The sequence below is a fragment of the Chionomys nivalis genome, chromosome 4, assembly GCF_950005125.1.
Source record: "Chionomys nivalis chromosome 4, mChiNiv1.1, whole genome shotgun sequence".
Classification (NCBI taxonomy): Eukaryota; Metazoa; Chordata; class Mammalia; order Rodentia; family Cricetidae; genus Chionomys; species Chionomys nivalis.
In genome coordinates, this window is record NC_080089.1 from 104,238,129 (window position 1) to 104,260,421 (window position 22,293).

Here is a 22,293-nt window from a genome sequence, read left to right on the forward strand (position 1 = left end):
CTTGTGGCACAAATACAAATACATAAATAAATAAACGTAACTTTAAAAAAATTGTGAGACAAGAGTCTCACTATGCAGCCCTAGTTAGCTTAGCACTCAGTATGTAGATGAGGCTGGTCTTGAACTCACAGAAATCTACCTGTTTCTGCCCCCCATGCACTGGGATTACAGGCACGTGCCACCACACTAGACTTAATTTTAAAATTCGAAAAAAAAAGACCAAAAATAATGGAGTTCAACAAAGGAAAGCAAAGACTAGGGAAACTTCCGTCTCCTCCACACCTGTGATTTCCAACAACACACAGGGATGAGTACTGGGAACTGAATATATATATTTTATATATATATAAAAGCTACAAGACTCATGAATCCCCCTCTCCAAAACTAAAAAGCAGTAAATAGTTGCTAGAGAGAGGAGCTATCTACAAGTTGGCAAGCTGTTCCAAGGAAAACAGCTTTTGCGTATTGTTCCCCATGCTAGGGTGGGCCTTTTGGTGATACAGCTGCCTTTGAGTCATGTGGCTTCTATAAGTAGCCCCTCATGTTCTTCCTGTAATGTAACAAAAAAAAAAAAAAAAAAAAAAAAAAAAAACCTCTTTGATTTACCAGTTAGACTTGGACAGAATAATAGTCTCTTTGGTCTGTCATCAGTACTTTATCTGAAATGAATAGAAATTGTTTACACTTGCTTAAGAAAAAGTCATGCCACACCAGAGATAACCAGAACACCCTAAGGGGTAGAGGAAGGGTCAGGGTAGCAATGTGGGGCTGCTCAAAGATTCTAGGCATGCACAGGCAGTGAAACCAAGCCCATATGGTAGCCCTACTGTGAGCGCCAGTGTTCAGTGGCCACCAAGTACGAGCTTCAGTGGTTCAGGAACAGACAGCATTCCACCTGGGCCGGGCCGTGTCCTCTCCTTTCTTACTTTCCCAGCCCTTGCAGGCAAGCCTGGGCCTGAGCACCTAGCAGATCTCAGTAACCAGCCCATGATTCACAGAGCTAGTAAAACAACAAACGCATGAACACACAGTACTTATGCATGACCCCTGCTCATTTCCATGGTCATGCAAATACAGGGTCTCATGATCGCAAAATAGCAACCTTGCTAGCACATGGTCCCAGGCCCTGAGACCCCACACTTGTATGTATAAACCCCTGGGGATTTGAGCAGTGGCCCAGTTAACAATTCACAAAGACAGTCACAGTCACTGACCAGAATATACAAAGGGTGATGACACACCTCAACTTCACAAACACAGAACCTCCCAGAACCAGGGATAGGTTACCTATTAGGCAGTCAGGCAGGGCTTAGAGCCTCCATACTTCTAGGAACCCACAAAAAAATTTTGTTTGACTTGTGTACATGCATGTGTGTGTGTGTGTGTGTGTGTGTGTGTGTGTTATAAGTATATATATGTGTGGTGTAAAGGTCAAAAGTAAAGTGTATTTCTCTATTGATCTCCATTATTTTTTTAATTAGCATTTTACATTTATTTGTACTTACATGTGGGCATGTGCATGCCATGATGCTTGGTGGCAGTCAGAAAATACCGCTTGTCACAGTGGTGTGGAGAAAGTACTCTATAAGCATATACTCCTCAGGGACCACACACTTAACTGGTTAGTTCTACCAAGTGTGTCCCAGGTATTGAACTCAGGTCATCAAGTTTGGCTGCAGGTGCTTTTACTGGCGAGCTATCTCACCAGGGCTTTTTATGCTTTCAAAATGTCTTTTTGAAGGGCTAGGGATATAGCTTAGTGATGGAGCATTTGGTTAGCAAGCATGAAGCCCTGGGTCCTATTCCCAGCACTGCAAAGAGAGACAGACACAGAAACAGAGACAGACAGACAGACAGACAGACAGACAGAGACACACACAGAGAGAAACTTGTTTTAATGAGGAGGGCACCCACAAAGGCAAAAGTGCCCAGAGGCTGAAATGTCACAGTACTATGAAGAAAGGACTCCCTCTACAAGCATACAGTCCTCAGGGACCACACTGCAGGACCACACATTGCTGGATCTGGTTGGCTATTCTGCCTCCAGCCCCAGTAAGGACACAGCCTCCCCAAGTGCTGTCTGAGTGGGAGGGGCTGTTGTTAGACCAGCCCCAGTCCCACCCTGTGCCAACACCAGCCGCCAGCCCATAAACTGGGTGGTGCGACTGTCTACAAAAGCTCAGAATTTCCCAGAAGTTGCAGCAGCCACAAGCAGCAGCTTCTTGAAGTTGCTGCAACTAAGGCCAGAACTGAGCCAAACCATGTTTGTGCTTACACAGCATGGTCAGGAAGTTTGGAGAATGAAACCCTTCAGTCCTGAGGTCAGCAGGGACAAGTGGGCAGCTGGCGGGTTTCCAGGGCTGGGTTCTTCTTGGTCACTTGAGCATCCCTTTTCCCAACGGTTGCCAGGATTTCTGGTGGGAGAAACGGAATGGCCTCCCTTATTCATCAGATCGGCCTGGAACTGAGGGCTCAGCTCTCAGCTCCTCTTTCAGAACAGATGTGACACTTCCTCTGGTCCTTGGGGGAAAGGGTGGGTAAGATGAGGCCAAGGCAAAGCTTGGGGGAAGCAGATGGCAGAGTCCTGGCCACAGAGGGGACTCACTTGTACCTTTCATGGCAATGCTCCTCTCCAGGCCTCTACTCAGCTCTCTGACCTCGCTGAGTCCTGCAGATTAATGGTCAACTAAAATCACAGCAGGGACAACCTTCTGAGGAAGGGGCTGGGCCCAACTACTTCAAGCAGGGTTCAGAAAGTTTGACATATGCCTCCCTTGGCCAGGTCTCCCCAGACCCACCCCGTGCCACTGCAGCCCACCTGCTTTACGTCTGTACCCTCTTCCTGACCTTGCTCAACTTGGCCCAAGGCTCCAGAGGTTCCATGGTACCCAACAAGCCGTTCATCACTGTTTGGAATGCAGACACTTACTGGTGCCTGGAGAGTTGTGGAGTGGATGTGGATGTCAGTGTGTTTGACGTGATTGCCAACAAGGAGCAGAGCTTTCAAGGCCTTAACATGACAATTTTCTACAGCTGGCAGTTGGGCACCTACCCCTACTATACATCCACCGGGGAAGCCGTATGTGGTGGCCTGCCCCAGAATGCCAGCCTGGTTACCCACCTTGCTCACGCATTCCAGGACATCAAGGCTGTCATGCCTGAACCTGACTTCTCAGGACTGGCAGTCATTGACTGGGAGGCATGGCGCCCACGATGGGCCTTCAACTGGGACAGCAAGGACATTTATCGACAGCGCTCGATGGCACTTGTCCAGGCAGAACACCCTGACTGGCCGGAAACTTTAGTGGAGTCAGTAGCTCAGGACCAGTTCCAGGAAGCTGCACAGGCCTGGATGGCGGGTACCCTCCAGCTGGGGCAGGTACTGCGTCCTCGTGGCCTCTGGGGCTACTATGGCTTCCCTGACTGCTACAACTATGACTTCCTAAGTTCCAATTACACAGGCCAGTGCTCACCAAACATCCGTGACCAGAATGACCAGCTAGAGTGGTTATGGAACCAGAGCTATGCCCTCTATCCCAGTATCTACTTGCCTCCAGCACTGATGGGCACAGGGAAAGCACAGTTGTATGTTCGACACCGTGTACAAGAGGCGTTCCGTGTAGCTAGCGCTTCCAGAGACCCCAGGGTGCCCATACTGCCCTACGTGCAGATCTTCTATGAAATGACAGATCATCTTCTGTCCCTGGTGAGTCCTCTGTCACCTTGTCTTCACTGTCAGCCTTTCTTGGTAGATAATAAAGCAATAGGTCCAACAGCTGAGTCCACATAGCTTCAGGGTACTTCTGTCTTTTTTGGGGGGGGGTGTCATGTAAATCAAACTCAAGGTCTTGTACAAATTCTCTCCTACTGACTTATACCCTAGTACTTTGTCCAATCATTCCCACATACATAGAACATCTATGTATGGGTGATTCATAATTTAATAGAAAAATTAGTTCCTGTCTATTTACAGGCTAGACAGAGAACAGGCTTGCCCCCAGCTATCAGCACTAGAGCAGCCTCAGGTGAAGGCTACATATTATTTGTCCCATCCAGTGACGTTGCAGTAATTCCCACAGGCAGGAAGGACAGTAGGTCCCATAGAACTATGCAATCTCCTTCCCAGGAGGAGCTGGAACAGAGCATTGGGGAGAGCGCAGCTCAGGGAGCAGCAGGTGTGGTGGTCTGGGTGAGCTCAAAAAATACATCTACCAAGGTAAGTCGAGGTCTGGGAGGAGGGGTAGGGATGAAGGGAGACTGGGCTTACTCTTTGTACCCAGGAAGTCCTGGCTGAGTGAAGTATTACTTACCTATAAGAGGAAAGGACTGAGTGGGCCCAGGCAGGCTGCGGTCACTTACACTCTGCTTCCCACTCAGGAATCATGCCAGGTCATTAAAGAGTATATGGATTCCACACTTGGTCCTTTCATCATGAACGTGACCAGTGCAGCTCTCCTCTGCAGTGAAGCTCTGTGTTCCAGCCACGGTCGCTGTGCCCGCCGTCCCAGTTATCCCGAGGCTCTGCTCACCCTCAATCCAGCCAGTTTTTCCATTCAGCTAACAAGTGATGGCAGGCCCCCAAGCCTCAATGGTACCCTCACACTTAACGATCGGACAAAGATGGCTATGAGATTCAAGTGTCGCTGCTACCGTGGATGGCGTGGAAAGTGGTGTGAGAAGCAGGGTACGTAGTGATTAGCTGGACCTGCTCGCACATGCTGAACACCTAACATACCCTGGGCCTACCTATGACTTCCTCTTTTCTTTTCTTTTTTTTATAAATATTTATTTAGTATGTATACAATATTCTGTCTGTGTATATGCCTGCAGGCCAGAAGAGGGCACCAGACCCCATTACAGATGGCTGTGAGCCACCATGTAGTTGCTGGGAATTGAACTCAGGACCTTTGGAAGAGCAGGCAATGCTCTTAACCTCAGAGCCATCTCTCCAGCCCCTCCTATGACTTCCTCAAATACAGTCACAGTCAGGAGTACACTCAACCACTGTTCTAGTCATATGCACATAGGCACACTCATGGGGGTAGTCACATAGTGACTCAGAATTAAGGGCAGGCACTATAAGGACCTACTTGGCAGAATCATAGGCAAGTCCTTCAGAATCTATGAGTCAGCAGTCACAAAAGCTGACATTTGCCATATGTCTGCTCTGTGCCAAGACCTGTGCTAAGTAAGCACTAGAAGTCTTCACAATTCAAGACATGCAGGAGGGGTGAATACTTTTCACTTATTTTTTGCTGTGCTGGAAATTGAAGTTAGGAGTTCACACATGCTAGTGTGTGCTCTACCACTAGGCTGTATTCCTAGCCACTGAGGGGAGTACTTTTTGTCCAGTGTTGCCCAGCAAGAAGAGACAAGCAAGGCCAGGCATGATGGTGCACACCTGTAATCCCAGCACTAGGGAGGCAGAGGCAGGCAGAACTCTGTGAGTTTGAGGCCAGCCTGATCTACAGAATGAGTTCCAGGGCAGTCTCCAAAGCTACAGATAAACCCTGTCTTGAAAAAGAAAAACAGAAAACAAAACAAAACCAAGATGTATATTGAAATCTAGGTTATCTGGCTCCAAAGACGGAAACTTGCACACCTACTGTGTGTTGGTGGTGCCCTAAATGAGCTGGGAAAACACAATAACACCACTCTACAGGATCCCCGTATCTCCAGAGAGATACTAGCACTAATCAACCCAGCCAAGGAAGCTGTTGTATTTTACTTAGCTGTTTACTTAGCTCCTAAAATAGGCAGGTCTCAGAACCCAGAAAGCACTGGGAAGGCTCGTTTCTTTCACCCAAGTGTGTTGTCTAAAGACCACTGCTTTCCATGATCAGGAAGAAGTCCTCTGATGCACTAGGGCTGCTAGACACTATCAAAGAGGAGACAAAACGAAACTCCATTACTGCGAGCCCGGGGCGGAGCGGGGAGAGGTGCAGGCGGAGCCAAACACAAGCAAGCTGCTAGAAGTCAGAGGCAGGGCCTGCAGTGGCCGGGCCAAGAGAAGGCGGAGCCATCGGGAGGAAGTTTTAGGCCTGGCCACCGCCGGAAGGGAAGAAACCGGGGGACCGAATGGGCCTGCACTAGTTCTGTTGTGACGCTCAGAACCAGGGGCGGGGTGTCTAGGTGGTGACATTCCGGGCACGGAGGACTTAGGAGGAGGTACGCCGTCTCCGGGGAAGACTGCTGTGAGTCCTCCGTACGGTTGGGACCAGCGTAGGCAAACCGAGGAATCGGAGCCAGAGACCGCGAGATACCGAATCGTGCGCAGGCTGGACGCGGACCATCCCGGAACTCGGCTTTAACATGTCAGTATCACCCTCACATATCACACATTACTCATCTATCCTCCCCGCGCCTGTGGTCCCCCAAGTGGCCGTGTCGCCCCTCAAGTCTTAACAGTGCTGGCCCTCCCCCCGCCCCCCCAGCATGCTGAGCCACACCCACCCATAATCAAACTTTCAAAACCCCCACTCCCAAAAGATCACTGGCCTGTGTCCCACAAGGGACAGGTGCACACCCTCTCTGAATACCGGGAGCTTTGCTCTACCTACAGTGGTGGGGCCCGCAATGAAGGGGTTAAGCCGGTCTGGGGAACCCTGAGGCTCTGGGTAGGGGCGGACCCTGAGGTTCCTCCTTCCAGTCCTTGCTAAGCAGCCTATGAGCTGGGAGGGAACGCTGCTCCGACTGAGCTGACTGAGGCAGGTAAGGGGCTTAAAGCCCAGGTATGGGATTTGTGTGAGGGGTGAACTCATGCTCAGGGAAAGTTGGGAAGGGGAGTCAGGAGGCACTTTACGTGGGAGCAGATGAGAGAAAGGGACTTAACTGTTCATGCACTCCAAGAAATTCCCCAACATAGCCCCTTCCAGCAAAACCTAAAATAAGGTGGGCAAATAACGAGGATTAGACATTGGGTTTAGGCCTAGGTCCCCAACCTGGTGACCTGGGTCCCCAGTCTGGTGACCGTTGGACACCTTAGATTTAAGGAAGCCATGGTCCTTATCAGGGTAGCTATGAAACTCAGGCCAGAGGCAAGCAGGCTTGCAAAAGCCACATTCTGTGCAATGGGCCAATCTCCATGCTGATGCTGTTAGGACACCATATGTAGCAACAGTTGGGTCTGTACCCAAAGTGTCCTGAACTGGACAGAATCGGAGAGGGGAACCATCAGCTCTGCTCTCCAGGAAGGAAGGCAGGTGGTGGTGATGGGGGCGGACTGGGCCTGTTTGGGTGGGTGCGTGGGTCCCAGCATCCACTTGATAGCAGGTGTGGCTCAGATAGTTGTAAAAGCTTAGAGCTAGTGGAGAGCCGACATGTAGGGAGGAGGGACAGGCAACTGCTGGGAGTGATCTTTCTTCTGAAAAAGAAAACTCAGGTTATAGCGAAGTAGAGAGATATCTGGTTCACCCCTTGCCAGGCTAGCCAGCTACAGTCATGGACTACTACAGATAAGACAGGCTGCTTGGGGTGATGACGGCTGATGCCTGCCATCCTAGGACTTAGGAGGCTGAGGCAGTCGGATCGCTACTTTGAGGCAAGCATAAGCTACATACCTTGAAGAGAGACAGAGGTGGGGGCAACCCGAACCAAAGCAAGAGATAGCCCGCAAGTGGGCGAGGTTGGTTAGCCTGGCACAGTGAGCTGTTGTAATGGTCAACAAATTTGTAGCCAGAACTTCTGGGTTCTACCACAGCCTCCAGCATTTACCATGACCCCCCTCGGCCTCCCTCCAGTGTTGGGGTAGGACACCTGGGTTCATTCATTCATAGGGATGGGTCTCTTCCTGGACACCTGTACTTTCCAGTGTATTCCGCAGTTCCCAGATGCATACCCCCATCCCTCAGTCCTTCCCTGCCTCCACCCTGTCTTCCTGACACAGCCTAGCGTGGCTGTTATCCACAGGAGGTGAATTCGTGTATGAGGCGATGCCACTGCCTGGAGACTGTGGTCTTACCCTCCAGCCTGGCAATGAGCCACCTGAAACCTAATGGGAAGTGACCTTGGCTTCCTGTCTGCCTCAGCTGAGCCTGGATCCTACCTGTAGGCAAGAGCTGACTCTGAGCCCTGGCCCAGCCACACTGACCCCTACCTTAGACCGGATGGAGCTGATCCTGAGTACCAGCCCAGCCAAGCTGACTCTAGATCCTGCATGTCAGCCAGAATTGACCCTGAGAGTCAACCTGACCAAGCTAACCCTGGATCCTGCACGCCAGCCAGAGCTGTCACTGAGTCCTAGGATAGCTGAGCTGACCCTGGATTCCACATGCCACCCAGAGATGACCCTCCGTCCTGGCCCAGCTGAGCTTACCCTGGATCCTGAACGCCAGGCAGAGGAGACCCCAGCCCTCAACCCAGCTGAGTTGACCCTGGAGCCTGTGCACTGTCGACCTGAGCTTCTGGGTGCTTGTGCTGACCTCATCAATGACCAGTGGCCCCGCAGCCGTGCCTCCCGTCTCCACTCCCTGGGCCAGTCCTCAGATGCCTTCCCCCTCTGCCTGATGCTGCTGAGCCCTCATCCCACACCTGGAGCATCCCCTATTGTGGTGGGCCATGCCCGCTTATCACGGGTACTGGACCATCCTCACAGCCTCTTAGTGGAGACAGTGGTGGTAGCCCGGGCTCTGAGAGGCCGTGGCTTTGGCCGCCGCCTCATGGAGGGCTTGGAGGCTTTTGCCCGAGCCCGGGGCTTCCGCCGGCTTCACCTCACTACCCATGATCAGTTATACTTCTATGCCCATCTGGGCTACCACCTAGGTGAGCCTGTGCAGGGTTTGGTCTTCACCAACCGTCGGCTGCCCACTACCTTCCTACGTGCCTTCTCTAAGACACCCTGCCCTCAGCCACCCTGCAAGGGGCCTATCCTAGCTGCCCAAGGTATCCCAAAGAGCTCCAAGGGACCCCCATTGCCACCACCTCCTCCCTTACCCCAATCTCTGACCACATCACCCCCTCCTTCACCAGGGCTTCTCGCTCAAAGCCTGCTAGAGACACGATACCGAGATCTGAAGGGGTGCCCTATATTCTGGATGGAAAAAAACATCTGAAGGCTAGGCACTACCTGTCTGGGACACTGAATTGCCCAGAACAGTCCCAGCCTCAGCCCACTGGCCATACTTTAGCCCCCTAGCCCCTGGGGGCAACCTTAGCCTGTGTATGTTTCCTGGGTACCAATGGGCCAGGAGGTGGCTTAAGAGCTTTTACTCAAAGCTGTTAGTGTGGCTGAATAAAGGCTTCCATTAGGTATGGCTGTGACAATTTATTTGTTAACCCCTCTGCCCAGATCCTCTCCCTAACTTGGCCCAAGAGCCATTGATGAGGTAATATCTGTCCTTTGTTGCTCCTCCTCTGCCAGGCCCAGGGTAACTGTTCCTTTCCCATTTGCTCATTACCAAGTACTTACTATGTGTCAAGCCTGGCACTGGACATTGGCAGTGAAGAATTTGTGTGTGTGGCAGGACTCATGCTGGGAGCCGAAGGGATCTGGGAGATAGGTGATGGTAGAGACCTGAGTGCTGAATATGAATTAAGTCAGGGAAGCGAGAAGGCAAGCGCCGAGTGTTCTTGAGGCAGAGACAACACAGGCATGGGAAAGCCGGGGACTTGTGACAGCCATGAGTTGGGGAGGCCTCAGAGAACATGATGGTGCCGTAACAGAGATGGACAACACTGGAGGGATGGACAAGCACAGGATGCTTGGGGTATGGCCTCTCTGAGAGACCCATGGAACACTTTGGAGCCATGTTTAACCCCCAGCCCTGCCCCTTGAGGGGAGGAACTTGGGAAGCTTTCCCAGCTTTCAGCTTTCCTTGCTGTGCAAAAGGCATGGCCTTGGCTGTGGACTCTAAGCTCATACCCCCTCTCTCCTGCAGGTTTCCATCTTTGTGGCACGACCATGCAGCTAGGGCTAACCCTGGTGGTGGGGGTAGCCCTGTGCTTGGTGTATGGCCAGTCTTTGCTGCAGGTTCCTGAGCGTCCCTTTTCTGTGCTGTGGAATGTACCCTCAGCAAGATGTAAGGCCCACTTTGGTGTGCACCTACCACTCAGTGCCCTCAGCATCATAGCCAACTATGGCCAGCATTTTCATGGCCAAAACATCACCATCTTCTACAAGAACCAGTTTGGTCTTTATCCTTATTTTGGTCCTAGAGGCACAGTCCATAATGGGGGTATCCCTCAGGCTGTGTCTCTAAACCGCCACTTGGCACAAGCTGCCCATCAGATCCTCCACAGCCTCGGGTCTAGCTTTGCTGGCTTGGCAGTGCTGGACTGGGAAGAGTGGTATCCACTCTGGACTGGGAACTGGGGTCCCCATCGCCAAGTCTACCAGGCGGCCTCCTGGGCTTGGGCACAGCAGATGTTCCCCCAGATGGGCCCTCAGAAACAGTTCCACAAAGCCCATACTGGCTTTGAGCAGGCTGCTCGTGCCCTGATGGAGTCCACACTGCAGCTGGGCCGAACACTTCGCCCACGTGGGCTCTGGGGTTTTTATAGATACCCAGTCTGTGGTAATGGCTGGCATAATACGGCTTCCAACTATACAGGCCACTGCCATGCAGCCACTGTTAGCCGAAACAACCAACTACATTGGCTCTGGGCTGCCTCTAGCGCCATCTTCCCTAGCATCTATCTCCCACCCAAAATGCCACCTGCCTACCATCAGGCCTTCGTCCAACACCGCCTAGAGGAGGCCTTCCGTGTAGCCCTTGCTGGGCATGCACATCCTTTACCTGTTCTGGCCTACGCTCGCCTCACACACCGGAACTCCAGGAGATTCTTGTCTCTGGTAAGTAAAAGCTGAGGTTTAAGAGTCTGAGTCCAGAGACACAGCTCTGTTCTAGAAGGACCTGAAGAGAAGACATTGCCTAAAGGACTTGGGAAGGCGGTCATGATCTAGAGGTTTTAAAAAGTTCCTATCCTGCTGGGCGGTGGTGACACATGCCTTTAATCCCAACACTTAGGAGGCAGAAGGAAGCAGATCTCTGAGTTCGAGGCCAGTCTGGTATACAGAGTGAGTTCCATGATGGGCTGGAGCTATATAATGAGATCCTGTCTCAAAAACAAAAAGATCCCAGCCTGCAGTAAGGAGGCATGGATGTGTGCTGGGAGATCTCAGTGGGTTAGATAGAATCCAGCCTTTGGGTATCTGGTCTAAGGACAGTTATTCTCTGGAGGTCCTGGGAAATTACTTAAGAGCTCTGTCAAAAGGGCCCTATCTAGAGGCAGATCAATCATAGCAGTAAATCAAATGGTACCTTCAATGAAGTTGGGCCCTGATGAATCTAGCCAGTCCAGCTTTGTCTTAACAGTTCTTTGCCCCCAGGATGACCTGGTGAGGACTGTTGGCGTGAGTGCAGCACTGGGAGCAACTGGAGTGGTTCTCTGGGGGGACCTGAGCTTCTCCAGCTCTGAGGTGAGCATGGCCCCTCGTGCACACGCTGGAGTCCTAAGTTAAGGGAGAAGCCATGCCGAGTCAGAGAAGGAGCAATGAGAGAAGGAGCAATGATGTATACATATCTCTTCTCTCCTTAGGAGGAGTGCTGGCGTCTCCAAGACTACCTAGTGGGCACTTTAGGCCCCTATGTGATCAATGTGACAAAGGCTGCCATGGCCTGCAGTCACCAACTATGTCATGGCCATGGTCGCTGTGCCCGGAGAGACCCGGGACAAATGGAAGCCTTTCTGCATCTTGAGCCAGATGGCAGTCTTGGAGCTTGGAAGTCCTTCAGATGCCGCTGTTACTTGGGTTGGGCTGGCCCTACTTGCCAGGAGCCTAAACCTGAACCTAAGGAAGCTACATAAAGTCAGGAGTTCCTGCCCTTGGTTCTTGTCCCTGCCACCACTTTCCCAGGCTAGGGAAATTCGCCTTTCTGCTTTGTTTAGCTAATAGAACTTTACCAAGTAAATAGGCTACTTCCACCAATACACCTCCCCTCAGAATTCCTAAGGAATAGATAGGGCATAATTAAAAACATAAAACCTGGTTCAGAGCCCTCAGAGGTCATCTGACTTAAGGCAACAGAGCAGCCTCAGGGAGTCAGCTCCAGACATTTAAGGCTGCCAGCCTGCCTACGGCTTTGTTTCTATACCTTAGTGCAGCTACTGAGAAGTCATAGCTAGGGGCAGAGAGCCAACCCCTACACTCTTACCAAGACACGCGTATATAAACGTGCACGCATGTGCCCTTGCCAAAATAAATAAATAAATAAGCTAAGGCCTGTTAAATGCTAGGCTATTATTTGTACTCTCATCCATAAAGTCACTCTTTCGTTACTTGAGGTTTGTCTGTCCTCTCTATTCTACCAAGTGTCAAACCCTGGCCTCAATGCTGATATCCCATTACAAGGGCCTAGCAAAGCTTCCAGCAAGGAGGGAAACTACTGAGTTAACAATCAACCCAGGCGCCGCGGGGACAAGGGGAGGAGGAGGGGCAAAGGGGGTACGCAGGGCATTGTGGGTACATAGTTTAGCTGGAGCGGCGTCGGCGTGTTTGCCTCCAGAATGGACTACCATTCCCGTCATGCACTGCGCTCAACTCGGGCCGCCCTAATCTGTGTTCGCAGATGCCTGGGGATAGTAGTTTCGGCCGCGTGGATGTGGATCTGAACCGGGTGGCGGGGAACTCACCTTCCCAGCGACCCATTTGACAGGGCGGGGCGCCTCACGAAGATGGTGGCGCGCGCGGCGTGTGGCTCCTGTCGTCTTCCCCAGTCTCAACTCGGTGCACCGGCCAGCGTTTCGCTGGTTTGGAGTCCCCGCCCTCCAGGTCCCTGACCCCGCGCCCCCTTACCGTGTCCCTGACTCCTGGTTCCAGGAATGCCTCGTGCTCGCAAGGGCAATACGCTCCGCAAGGGCGGTCAGCGCCGTGGAGGAGGTGAGCCCGGGGGCTCCGGTAGAATGGTTCAGTAGTGAGCGGGAGGTGTTTCGTGGTTCCCCTTGGATGTCACCGAGGGTCTTGGGTTGGCGAATCTTGCGGGATCAGACCAGTGCAACCTCCCGGAATTCTGCTAAGGCTCGCACGTGCCCCAGCAGGCATTGGCCACGTGTGCGCCCAACTTGAGCTCATTGCCAGCTGTTTTTCGAAATCCCGCGCCCGCAGCGGTGATTTGGCCAACATTTAAGGACCTAGATTTTCCCATCGCTGCTGTGTGTGTGGGGGGCGGTGAACAATTACTCTAGACAAAAGAGTGAAGCCAGCCCCTTTGCCAAATACTAGTGCATTTGGTAGACTGCGCAGGGAAGTTGGTGGAGAGGCCTCGTCTGTTCTGTAAACCGACAGTGTGATTGGGAAAGTACAGAACTGAGGCCTTAGCACTTGGGCTGGAGACTCGGTGGACGTCCAAGAGCATGAGTCCATCTTGAGACTCCTTATCAGCCTCAACCAGAAGCATGTCCTGTTGCGGTAAACATGTTAATTCTGCTAAGATAGAGTGCCTGCCAAGCACAGTTTTGATCCGACTGCCACCTTAATGCTGCTTGGGTAGGTAATGCGGCTTGTCATTAGTAGGGTTACAAGGACTAGTACTGAAACCAGTTACTGAGTGGTTTCCGATGGAATCATGGGGAGGCCCCGTGAGAGGAGCTCCTGGGTGAGACCTGAGAAGGAAAAGCGCCCCAGGCAGAGAGCCTGTTGTGCAAAGGCCTGGCAACCAAAGGACCACTGTACAGCGAAGCAAATAAGGAAGTCTGGGCTGTTTTGATAAGTGACAGTAAGAATAAAGGTGAACAGAAGCCAAGGCATGGGCTCAGCTTCTTCCTTGAGGCAAGTAATGTCAATAGTCCCTTAGAGGTAGGGACTGCCACCAGATCAGAACCTGTCCAGGACTCTGCTGCAGCAAGTAGCTCTGTCTGAAAGCCAGTCCTTGGCCCTGGAGAGAACTCACACACAGGAATGTACCTGCCCTACTGACACTTTGGGAATCCCCTATCTTCTTTTTCAATGCTTAAACAGTCAAGAGCTTCTTCTGGTCTTTCACTGCTAGGAGGAGCCATTATATCTATAACTAAAGTTCATGGCCCGGAATGGACCAAAGGAGGCTCAGGAACACTGAGCGCTCAGCACACGCACTGGGACCTGGGCTTCTCCCAGAGTTGATAGGTAGCTTAGTGAGTGTGGTGGCCTGTAGCAATACCCTTACAAGTCAGTTGTTCAAAACTGGGCACTGGTCAAACTATAGCTCTGCCAAGATTGGGGTGGGACAAGGGATGCTAGGGTATAGCCCAGTGGAGAACATAAGACCCTTGGGTCTGTGTAGTACTGTACCCTGAGCCCTAACTTTTACTTGTTCACTTTTGAGCATAATTGAAACCGGGCCACAGGCCTAGGTGGGACTCATCCAGTCCCTTCTGTCACTGTGTGGTTCCTACTCTCCTTAAAGCAGCTGTACCCTCCAGGAGTCCCCGCTCACCAAGTCTGGCAGGTTGTCCCTGGGTAGGCCTCGCACCTAGCAGCAAGACCTCCTCCCCTTTTTCCTCGCTTCCGAATTCAAGTCCCTGTGTTGCTTAACCTGGCCTTGGTTTGCTCATCTCTACATGAAGTTACACGAGGTACCCTGAGTCAGCCCTCACCCATGCAAGCTGTTCGGATAGCAGTTTCATGTTCCCCAGGTGCCAGGAGCAGTACCCAAGCCGACTCAGGTTCCAGCGAGGATGAAGCGGCCAGTGAGGCCCGGAGTACCACCAGTGACTGTCCCAGCCTGCTCAGTACCACTGCAGAGGACTACTTGGGTGAGAGCGGGTTGAAGTGTGACAGGGATGCAACGAGGGCTCCACTGGGCAAGGACGGGGTTCAGTGGTGCCCGGCTGACTTGGCAGGTGGGGAGGCTGTGGATGAGCAGAGCCAGCAGGACAACCTGGAGGAGAAGCTGAAGGACTCGGTGGACTGCCTCACTGACAAGAGGTACCTCTGGCTGCTGGCCAGCTTCTGCATGCAGGGCCTTTGACACGCTTCTGCACGCTCAGCCTTTGCCAGGTGGAACCAAGGGAGCCATCACCCATGTGAACCCTTTCTCTATCTCCCTCCCAGTGCCAAGACCCGGCAAGGAGCTCTAGAGAGCCTGCGCCTGGCCCTGGCCTCCCACCTGCTTCCTGACTTCTTGCTGGAGCGCAGCCTCACGCTGGCGGATGCCCTGGAAAAGTGCCTTAAGAAAGGTCAAGTCCTGGGCGCTTGGGGAACCCTAGCTAGGCAGGTGTTGATGCTTGCTGCATGCGCTAACTGGAAAGCATCCTGTAGGGAAGGGTGAAGAACAGGCCTTGGCTGCTGCGGTGCTAGGCCTGCTCTGTGTGCAGCTGGGCCCTGGACCCAAGGGCGAGGAGCTGTTCCATAGCCTGCGACCACTGCTAATCTCGGTGCTCAGTGACAGTACTGCAAGCCCCGCTGCCCGACTCCATGTGAGTATGTCCATGCCCCATGGACCCTCATCCCAGAGCAGGATGTCGGGGTCTACCTATCTTGAGAATCCCAACCCTAAAGAGGGTGAGCCTCGTGTGATGTTCCTGTTGTTGAGCCATGGTAGCCTAGCTTTGTCCTCTTCCCAACAGTGCGCTTCTGCTCTTGGCTTGGGCTGTTATGTGGCTGCCACTGATGTCCAGGTAAGTGGACTTTGGGCATGGGTTATGGTGTAGTAGCTGGACTCAGTGGCTCTGTCTGTGAACCTCCCCTGTCTCCCTGTGCTCCTAGGACCTGGTCTCTTGCTTGGCTTGCTTGGAAGGTATTTTCAGCTGGTCCTGTGGCCCTAGTGGCTCCCCTGCTGCTCTGGTCCCTGCCAGCCTACATGGCCTGCTCTGTGCTGCCCTGCAGGCCTGGGCATTGCTGCTCACCATCTGTCCTAGTACCCATATCAACCACATCCTCGACAGGTAGGAACAGCTGCCTGCTGGGAGTGGGGGGATTGCAAAGGGACATCAACCCTACATGAAACTTAGCTCGCTGTTTCCTTAGGCAGCTGCCCCAGCTGCCGCAGCTCTTGTCCAGCGAGAGCGTGAACCTGCGGATTGCTGCTGGCGAAGCCATTGCTCTGCTCTTTGAGCTTGCCCGGGACCTTGAGGTGCGAGGGAAGTACCCGCTGGCATTGCACGCGCACACGCACACACACACACAAATCTTCAGTCTTGGGTCATTTTGTAGGGGAGGTGACTCCAACACTTAACATGCTAGGTGCTCTAGTGGGGATTCAGAGGAGAGGCCAAGGAGGGCTTGAGAGAAGAGGAGCCAGGCAGAGGAGAGCAGCACCATGCCCAGTTCCAGAATTCAAGCTTCTACCAGCACCTCATTGTTCCCACACAGGAGGACTTTGTTTATGAGGACATGGAGGCGCTCTGTGGTTCCCTGCGTACTCTAGCCACTGACAGCAATAAGTACCGTGCCAAGATTGACCGCCGACGCCAGCGCTCCATTTTCCGAGCCGTGCTGCACTTCGTTGAGGTGTGTGTGTGAGAACACGAGTATTCCTTAAAAAAGTGTCCTGAAGGGTTGGGTGTGGTGGTCCACGCCTATAATCCGCGCGCCCCACACACACACACACACACACATAGGGGCAGAGGCATGGTGAATTCCAGAACAGCTAGGGCTATGTAGGCCCTGTCTCAAACTCCCTGCAGCACACAAACACGAGAGTGCTCCAGGCATGCTAGCCAGTCCTGTCTTGGGCCTTCTACCTACAGGGTGGTGACTGTGAGGAGGAGACAATCCGCTTTGGACTGGAAGTGCTCTGCATAGACACCTGGGCTCGCCACCGCATCTACACAGCCTTCAAGGATGTGCTGGGCTCGGGCATGCACTATCACCTCCAGGTGAGGGGCTCTACGGGGAGGTCTGCCTAGCTTGACTGCTTCAGAATGCTTTTAATTAATTGCCTTGTCTTCAGAACAACGAGCTTCTACGGGACATCTTTGGCCTGGGCCCTGTGCTGGTGCTGGATGCCGCTGCCCTGAAGGCCTGCAAGATTTCACGTTTTGAAAAGGTTTGCATCTTGGCACCTTTATCTTGCCTCCTGTTCCCTGGAGGCCTCGAACTGTGAGCTGGCTACGGGAGGAGCCCGAACTTTCCTTCTCGGTTCACCAGGCTCCCTTCTTTGCCTCCCTCAGCACCTGTACAATGCTGCAGCCTTCAAAGCCAGGACCAAGGCCCGGAGTCGTGCGAGAGACAAGCGGGCAGACGTCTTGTGAAGCAGACTGGCCAATGAGAAGGCTACCCATACCCTTACCATATTTTTAACAGAAGACAGAGCAAGAACTGGTCCCCACCAGTGATTGTCACTTTATTATTATTTTTTTTAATGATGAAACCAAAAATAGACAAATGTGGGAGGGCCAAGGGATCAGCAGGACACTTAAGACTCTGGCCCTCTGTATCTGCACTCAGCCCTGGGGCTATGGCCTCATTCTGTCCTGTCTCAGGTGAAACCAAATGTGCACCAGTCCCAGAGCTGAGGGGCAGGTGAGAAAGGACTGACCCTTTCCTTTTTTAAACCTTGAACCCTGGAGCCACTTCCTTTGGGGTCTGGCTCCTGTCCATAATGGCATAAGGTAGACAAAGCTACCTAGAATGAATGTGCTGATTTTTAAAAATGACAGAGTATTAAACCATACTTGTTCCCCGTGACCTTTATCATGAGTTCTTTGCTGGCCTTCCCCCTCCTCTCCCACCCTAGGCTTGGCCCCAGCTAGATCTCTATTTCATCTTTGCCCTCCAAGGCAGTCTGCCTGCATGGTCCCCCACCCCCAACTCAGCCTAGCTTGTCCGAGAACTGAGACTGGACCCCCCACTAGGAGGCCTGGCAGAGTGGGTGGCCAAGCGGGGACAGCTATTTCTAGACTTCTGAATCTCCTATCTGGGGGTGGCCACAGGGTGCTGACAGGCCATAGGAGGAGCCAGGAGGTGGCTGGTGCCCCATCCTCTGACCTTTGGCTATCCAAAGGAGAGCCTTGGCACCAGAAGGCTTGATCAGGCCTAACCTGAAGAGGTCAAGACAGGCAGGAAACTATTGAGTCACGTCAGGCTCTTGTACAGAAATCTCACCAAGGAAATAGTGTAGATGTCGCTAGCCATCAGTGGGAGAACAGACCTGCCAAAGGTCCCTTTATCTCCCCCTCATACAAATGGCATCTCAGCTGGGTGCCCGAGCTTCGCTGGAGTTGAGCCTCCTTAGCTGACTGAGGCTAGCCAGGCGCAATTTGAGCAGCGTCTCCTCTTGTGTGCGCAGTGTGTGTGCCAAGACCCTCAGGGATTCGCTCTGCAGCACTGGGGATGGGAAGACATTTGTGGGACCTTGTCAGGCTTGCCATTCCAAATCTCCAACCAGCCCAGCATCAGGGGTTGCCCACTGACCCCTGCCCCACCCTTTATTGCTGCATTTGCAGGTGCCCTGGGTTTCCAGCCTTGCTTGTCCCTACCACTTAGGTAGACAGCCAGGATGGCTAATGCCAGGCAGGTGAATACTAGCAGTGCCAATAGCAGTAGCAACCCCCCTCGGCCACACATGGGGCTGCAATCAGCTTGGGTACACATTGATGACGGCAGGACACCCAGAAGCTCTTCCCACGTCTGTGCCTCTTCAGCCAGATAGGGCTGGAGTGAACCTGCAGGGAAGATGGTTTATCAGGAAGGTGGTACCCATAGCATCCATCCTCGCCCCCCTTCGCATCCTTACCTCCACTGTGTAGGTCGCTGATGGACTCCACTCGGTGCAGACGTACCTCCTGCACATGGTTAGGAGCCAGTGTTCCCCTGCTCCTCTGGTTCTGCATTGGCAACACAGTGTCTATAGGGGCAGTGGGACTGATTAGAGCAAGCCAAGTCACTCCTTACTGTGTAGGTAAACTCGGGCTGCAGGGACTTGGGACATACAGAAACTACACCAGTGGCCTTTGGTTCCAAATTCCCTACAAGTTCAGGAAGGACTCAGTTTTGATGCAGAGTTCCAAAGGCCTAGTCCGTGTATAGGGGTCTTGACATGCTCCCATGTTCATGGTCAGGCATTCCTCCGCCTGTTCACGGCCAGCGAATAGTTCACCAACCTAAGCCCACGGCAACAGCGAGTTTGCCATCGGTTCTGACCTGATGACATGGCACCTACTCCTAGGCAAAGCAACTGCCTTCCTGACAGACAGTGGTTCGGCTGCTCTTCCTGGAGCCCTGCTGTTTTCACTCAACAGCACTGCGGGAGCCCCCATTTTTTCTTAACAGTTTCATATAAATCTGAGGACTCTTTCTGGCCTCCCTCTGAGGTTATCTGGGCATTTCGGTTGTTTCCAATTCCCTTTGGGAATTAACCCCCAGGACATCGATGCTTAAATATGAAGGTTTTCCCCGCTTTCCTGAAAGTCACTGAGGACAATTCTCAGAAGTGGAGTCACTGGGCTTGAGGACAGACTGTAAAGCTGTCGTTAGCCTGTCTTCTGAAATCCGGTCCAGAGCCCAGCAGTACAGCATCACCACTAGACATCCCGCTGGGGGGAAAATGGATGCGTGTGCACGTGGAAGCCAGGGGTCTCAGACGTGGCACAGGAACTCAACAGGCCAGGCTCACTAACTGCATAGCCCCCCCCCCCCCCTTCTGTCTCCACCTCACCAGAGCTGGGATGACCTGCAGTCCGCCTCCCAGTCATAAGGACTTACAGATGGCAGCTGACTTTAGCTTGTGAGCACGTCATGGGCTCCCGAGAAATGAACTCAGGTCCTCCGTGCTTGCGAGGCAAGTTTTTTCTGAGTTAGACCAGACTCTGGATGCGCACACCTTGACATATTTGCTAACTTGAGAGATGAGAAACAGCTTGACTTTGCCTAGGGGTCCTGACTAATGAGTGTAAATTACCCTTCCACAGGTTCTGCCCATCTAGTCACTGACTCTATGGTTCCCTAATGGTTTTATTCAGATTTTGTTTTTGAGATAGTGTCTCACTATGTGACCTTTGCTGGCTTGGAACTCATCAAGTAGCCTAAGGTAGGATGGGCTTACCCTCGAATTCTCTTGCCTCAGCCTACCCATTATTGGTATTTCATGTGTGTATCACTGTACCCGGCTTTGTGTTGTGTTAGTGGTGTGTGTGTAGTGGATACCCACGTGTGTTTAAACCCTTGTGCAGACCCTTGTGCAGACGTGTAGAGAGCAGAGGAGGACCTTGGATGTCCTTGTCTATTCTCTGCCTTATTCCTTTGAGGCAGGGTCTCTTCATGAGGCTGGAGATCAGGTTTTGCTTTTTTGATTAGGGAAGCTGGCAACCAGGAAGCCCCAACAATCCTCCACTTCCCAGTATACACAGCAGTTATAAGGCACACAAGACCACACCTAGCTTGTTATGTGGGTGGGTACTGAGATTTTGGTTTTGGATTTTAAAGACGGGTTTCTCCAGGCTGGCCTCAAACTCACAGAGATCCTCCTGCCTCTGCCTACTGAGTGCTGTGATTAAAGGGAAGGCGTGAGCCACCACAAACTCCAATCTTCAAGGTTATGCAGCAAATGTTTTTAATCACAGCAAATGTTTTTAATCTCTTCCCTTCCTCCTTCCCCTTTTGTTTGAGATGGGCTCAGAAAGTTCCCAGGCTGGTCTTGAGTTCCTGGTTAACTCAAGTTATCTCTCTGCTTCAGCCTTCCAGTTACTATCAAAATACTTATAATTTCTAAGTAACTATAACTACACTTTCTCCTGGTGTTATGTGACTGGATATTCATTATTATTTTTTTTTTTTTGTGGTTTTTTTCGAGACAGGGTTTCTCTGTGGCTTTGGAGCCTGTCCTGGAACTCCCTTTGTAGACCAGGCTGGTCTCGAACTCACAGAGATCCGCCTGTCTCTGCCTCCCGAGTGCTGGGATTAAAGGCGTGCGCCACCATCGCCCGGCGATATTCATTATTTTGAAACAGGGTGTCACTATGTAGCACTGACTAGCCTAGAACTGGTATGTAGAGCAGGCTGGCCTTGAACTCAGAGGTCCTCCTGCCACTGCCTCCCAAGTGTGCACCGCCAACACCTTGTATTGGGTTTTGTTTTGTTTTAGTTCTGCTCCACCAGAACTCCAGATGCTGGGGGCAGGGAGGGCGCCTAAGTAACAGTGGCAGGACACTGGGTAAGGGAAATTTGGGTCCGCTAATGTGCTTGAAGCTGCCCCTTGACATGCTCACAAGCAATTCAAACAAAAACAGATGCTCTCAGTCCTTAGGCCTGGCTTATAGACTCGGGTCACATTAAGTCCCCCCTTGGCACTTTATATTTGAGCATATTGTATTGCTACAGAAAAAAGTACATGGTAGATGTTACAGTTAAATCATCTCCCCTTAGTAGAGGGCAGGCCCTTTCTCTGCACTATAAAATACGGAGGGGCCACTGAGATGGCTTAGCAGGTGAAGGCACTTGACTGGCAAAGTGTCAGTCTTGACTAGGCTAAGACACTCCAGTTCAGGATATTCAGACCCAAGGTAGGGCAGACCAGAGACCTGGCTACTTACCAGTCCCTGGGCCAGGTGTTGAAATGCTTCCTAGAACCACTTTGCACCCCAGTTCCCGCTTCTTTTGCTGAAGGAAGAGCTAAACAGCTTGGCAGCTCCCCAGATGCCCACACCCACTTGGATACAGCCTATAGTACCCATTCTGAAGTGGAGAGCTGCAAATCCCTCCCCACGGCCCATAGCAGGGGAAACTGAGTCAGGACCTGAGAAAGGAAGGAGCTCTAAGTATGGCGGATCCATTCTTCAATACAAAGGGGTAGGTCCCTAGAACAGGGCGGAAAAACTACTCAAGGCAATGAGGGCTCCTCCATAGGGCACTGGGTCCAGAGCCCTGCCCTCCCTCAGGGCTACCCTCTCCTACCTTCTTGGGTCTCCTCAGGCATGGCGTTGATAGGTAGTCAGGGGCCCGATGAGAGTGCCCAGTAGCAGAACTGGACAAAGACAGCAGTGGCTCCTTTGGGATCCTGGGAAAGGCCTCTCGGCCTCCCAATTTGGTCTTAAAATAGGCCTGAGCTCACTTCCCTGGGCTATATTTAGAGGGGGCATCTCTGAGCCATGAAAAGGGGCAGAGTGACCCAGATGGGTCGGCCTAGACTACCTGCTTGGTGATGGGGCTCAGCCAAGAGCAAGCGTCTGCTAGCACACAGACTCAGGGAACTGAAGGCCATACCAACTCTATACACACGTAGGCCTTGGGTACTTCATCCAGAAGGCCGGCATGCATCGGGTGCCATGTAGCTATGAGGAAAGAAACCCTGCATGTCTCCACTCAGCCGTCCCTCACTCCCACAGCCCAGCCATCTTCCAGCACCCGCCCGTGTGACCAGCTAGGACCAGCTAGTGGGG

The 22,293-nt window shown here is 52.3% G+C and overlaps 5 protein-coding genes across 9 annotated transcripts; 4 read left to right on the forward strand and 1 right to left on the reverse strand.

Annotated features, from left to right (window-relative positions):
- Positions 1 to 2,193: 2,193 nt before the first annotated feature.
- Hyal1 (hyaluronidase 1) lies at positions 2,194 to 6,311 on the forward strand. 3 transcript variants are annotated; one of them, XM_057767703.1, is made up of 5 exons: positions 2,194 to 2,321; positions 2,783 to 3,706; positions 4,127 to 4,216; positions 4,378 to 4,684; positions 6,133 to 6,311. In XM_057767703.1, exons 1-5 carry the CDS (start codon positions 2,262 to 2,264, stop codon positions 6,309 to 6,311), a joined length of 1,560 nt encoding a protein of 519 aa, XP_057623686.1. In that variant the 5' UTR covers positions 2,194 to 2,261. The 3 variants fall into 3 exon arrangements, with proteins under 3 accessions (XP_057623686.1, XP_057623687.1, XP_057623689.1); XM_057767704.1 differs by having other exon boundaries at positions 3,140 to 3,706; XM_057767706.1 differs by lacking the exon at positions 2,194 to 2,321 and having other exon boundaries at positions 3,349 to 3,379; positions 3,462 to 3,706.
- Positions 6,254 to 9,235, forward strand: Naa80 (N-alpha-acetyltransferase 80, NatH catalytic subunit). Its single transcript, XM_057767709.1, has 2 exons — positions 6,254 to 6,314; positions 8,051 to 9,235. Coding segments are annotated over exons 1-2 (1,002 nt in total). The 5' UTR covers positions 6,254 to 6,312; the 3' UTR covers positions 9,051 to 9,235.
- A 663-nt stretch (positions 9,236 to 9,898) lies between these two features.
- On the forward strand, positions 9,899 to 12,263 carry Hyal3 (hyaluronidase 3). Of its 2 annotated transcripts, XM_057767707.1 has the most exons (3): positions 9,899 to 10,789; positions 11,327 to 11,416; positions 11,536 to 12,263. In XM_057767707.1, the coding sequence occupies exons 1-3, from the start codon at positions 9,899 to 9,901 to the stop codon at positions 11,803 to 11,805; spliced, it is 1,251 nt and encodes a 416-aa protein (XP_057623690.1). In that variant the 3' UTR covers positions 11,806 to 12,263. The 2 variants fall into 2 exon arrangements, with proteins under 2 accessions (XP_057623690.1, XP_057623691.1); XM_057767708.1 differs by lacking the exon at positions 11,327 to 11,416.
- A 375-nt stretch (positions 12,264 to 12,638) lies between these two features.
- On the forward strand, positions 12,639 to 17,605 carry Ifrd2 (interferon related developmental regulator 2). Its single transcript, XM_057767561.1, has 12 exons — positions 12,639 to 12,877; positions 14,611 to 14,730; positions 14,818 to 14,902; positions 15,029 to 15,153; positions 15,236 to 15,393; positions 15,544 to 15,594; positions 15,683 to 15,861; positions 15,944 to 16,049; positions 16,289 to 16,426; positions 16,666 to 16,794; positions 16,869 to 16,964; positions 17,089 to 17,605. Exons 1-12 carry the CDS (start codon positions 12,820 to 12,822, stop codon positions 17,167 to 17,169), a joined length of 1,326 nt encoding a protein of 441 aa, XP_057623544.1. The 5' UTR covers positions 12,639 to 12,819; the 3' UTR covers positions 17,170 to 17,605.
- A 62-nt stretch (positions 17,606 to 17,667) lies between these two features.
- Positions 17,668 to 21,908, reverse strand: Lsmem2 (leucine rich single-pass membrane protein 2). 2 transcript variants are annotated; one of them, XM_057768697.1, is made up of 4 exons: positions 21,809 to 21,908; positions 18,654 to 18,764; positions 18,397 to 18,582; positions 17,668 to 18,244 (listed from the first exon to the last, which is right to left on the reverse strand). In XM_057768697.1, the coding sequence occupies exons 1-4, from the start codon at positions 21,828 to 21,830 to the stop codon at positions 18,111 to 18,113; spliced, it is 453 nt and encodes a 150-aa protein (XP_057624680.1). In that variant the 5' UTR covers positions 21,831 to 21,908; the 3' UTR covers positions 17,668 to 18,110. The 2 variants fall into 2 exon arrangements, with proteins under 2 accessions (XP_057624680.1, XP_057624679.1); XM_057768696.1 differs by having other exon boundaries at positions 18,180 to 18,582.
- Positions 21,909 to 22,293: the final 385 nt, after the last annotated feature.

Excerpts from the sequence above, each read along its gene's own strand:
- Hyal1 (XM_057767703.1), top strand. The coding sequence starts at position 2,262 with ATGTTTGTGCTTACACAGCATGGTCAGGAAGTTTGGAGAATGAAACCC. Across the intron at positions 3,707-4,126 it reads CAGATCATCTTCTGTCCCTG|GAGGAGCTGGAACAGAGCAT; the intron begins GTGAGTCCTCTG and ends TCTCCTTCCCAG. Across the intron at positions 4,217-4,377 it reads CAAAAAATACATCTACCAAG|GAATCATGCCAGGTCATTAA; the intron begins GTAAGTCGAGGT and ends CTTCCCACTCAG.
- Hyal3 (XM_057767707.1), top strand. The coding sequence starts at position 9,899 with ATGCAGCTAGGGCTAACCCTGGTGGTGGGGGTAGCCCTGTGCTTGGTG. Across the intron at positions 10,790-11,326 it reads CCAGGAGATTCTTGTCTCTG|GATGACCTGGTGAGGACTGT; the intron begins GTAAGTAAAAGC and ends CTTTGCCCCCAG. Across the intron at positions 11,417-11,535 it reads TGAGCTTCTCCAGCTCTGAG|GAGGAGTGCTGGCGTCTCCA; the intron begins GTGAGCATGGCC and ends TTCTCTCCTTAG.
- Ifrd2 (XM_057767561.1), top strand. The coding sequence starts at position 12,820 with ATGCCTCGTGCTCGCAAGGGCAATACGCTCCGCAAGGGCGGTCAGCGC. Across the intron at positions 14,903-15,028 it reads GACTGCCTCACTGACAAGAG|TGCCAAGACCCGGCAAGGAG; the intron begins GTACCTCTGGCT and ends TCTCCCTCCCAG. Across the intron at positions 16,427-16,665 it reads CCGTGCTGCACTTCGTTGAG|GGTGGTGACTGTGAGGAGGA; the intron begins GTGTGTGTGTGA and ends TTCTACCTACAG.
- Lsmem2 (XM_057768696.1), bottom strand. The coding sequence starts at position 21,830 with ATGCCTGAGGAGACCCAAGAAG. Across the intron at positions 18,765-21,808 it reads GCCTGAGGAGACCCAAGAAG|ACACTGTGTTGCCAATGCAG; the intron begins GTAGGAGAGGGT and ends CTGCCCCTATAG. Across the intron at positions 18,583-18,653 it reads CAGCGACCTACACAGTGGAG|GTTCACTCCAGCCCTATCTG; the intron begins GTAAGGATGCGA and ends TCTTCCCTGCAG.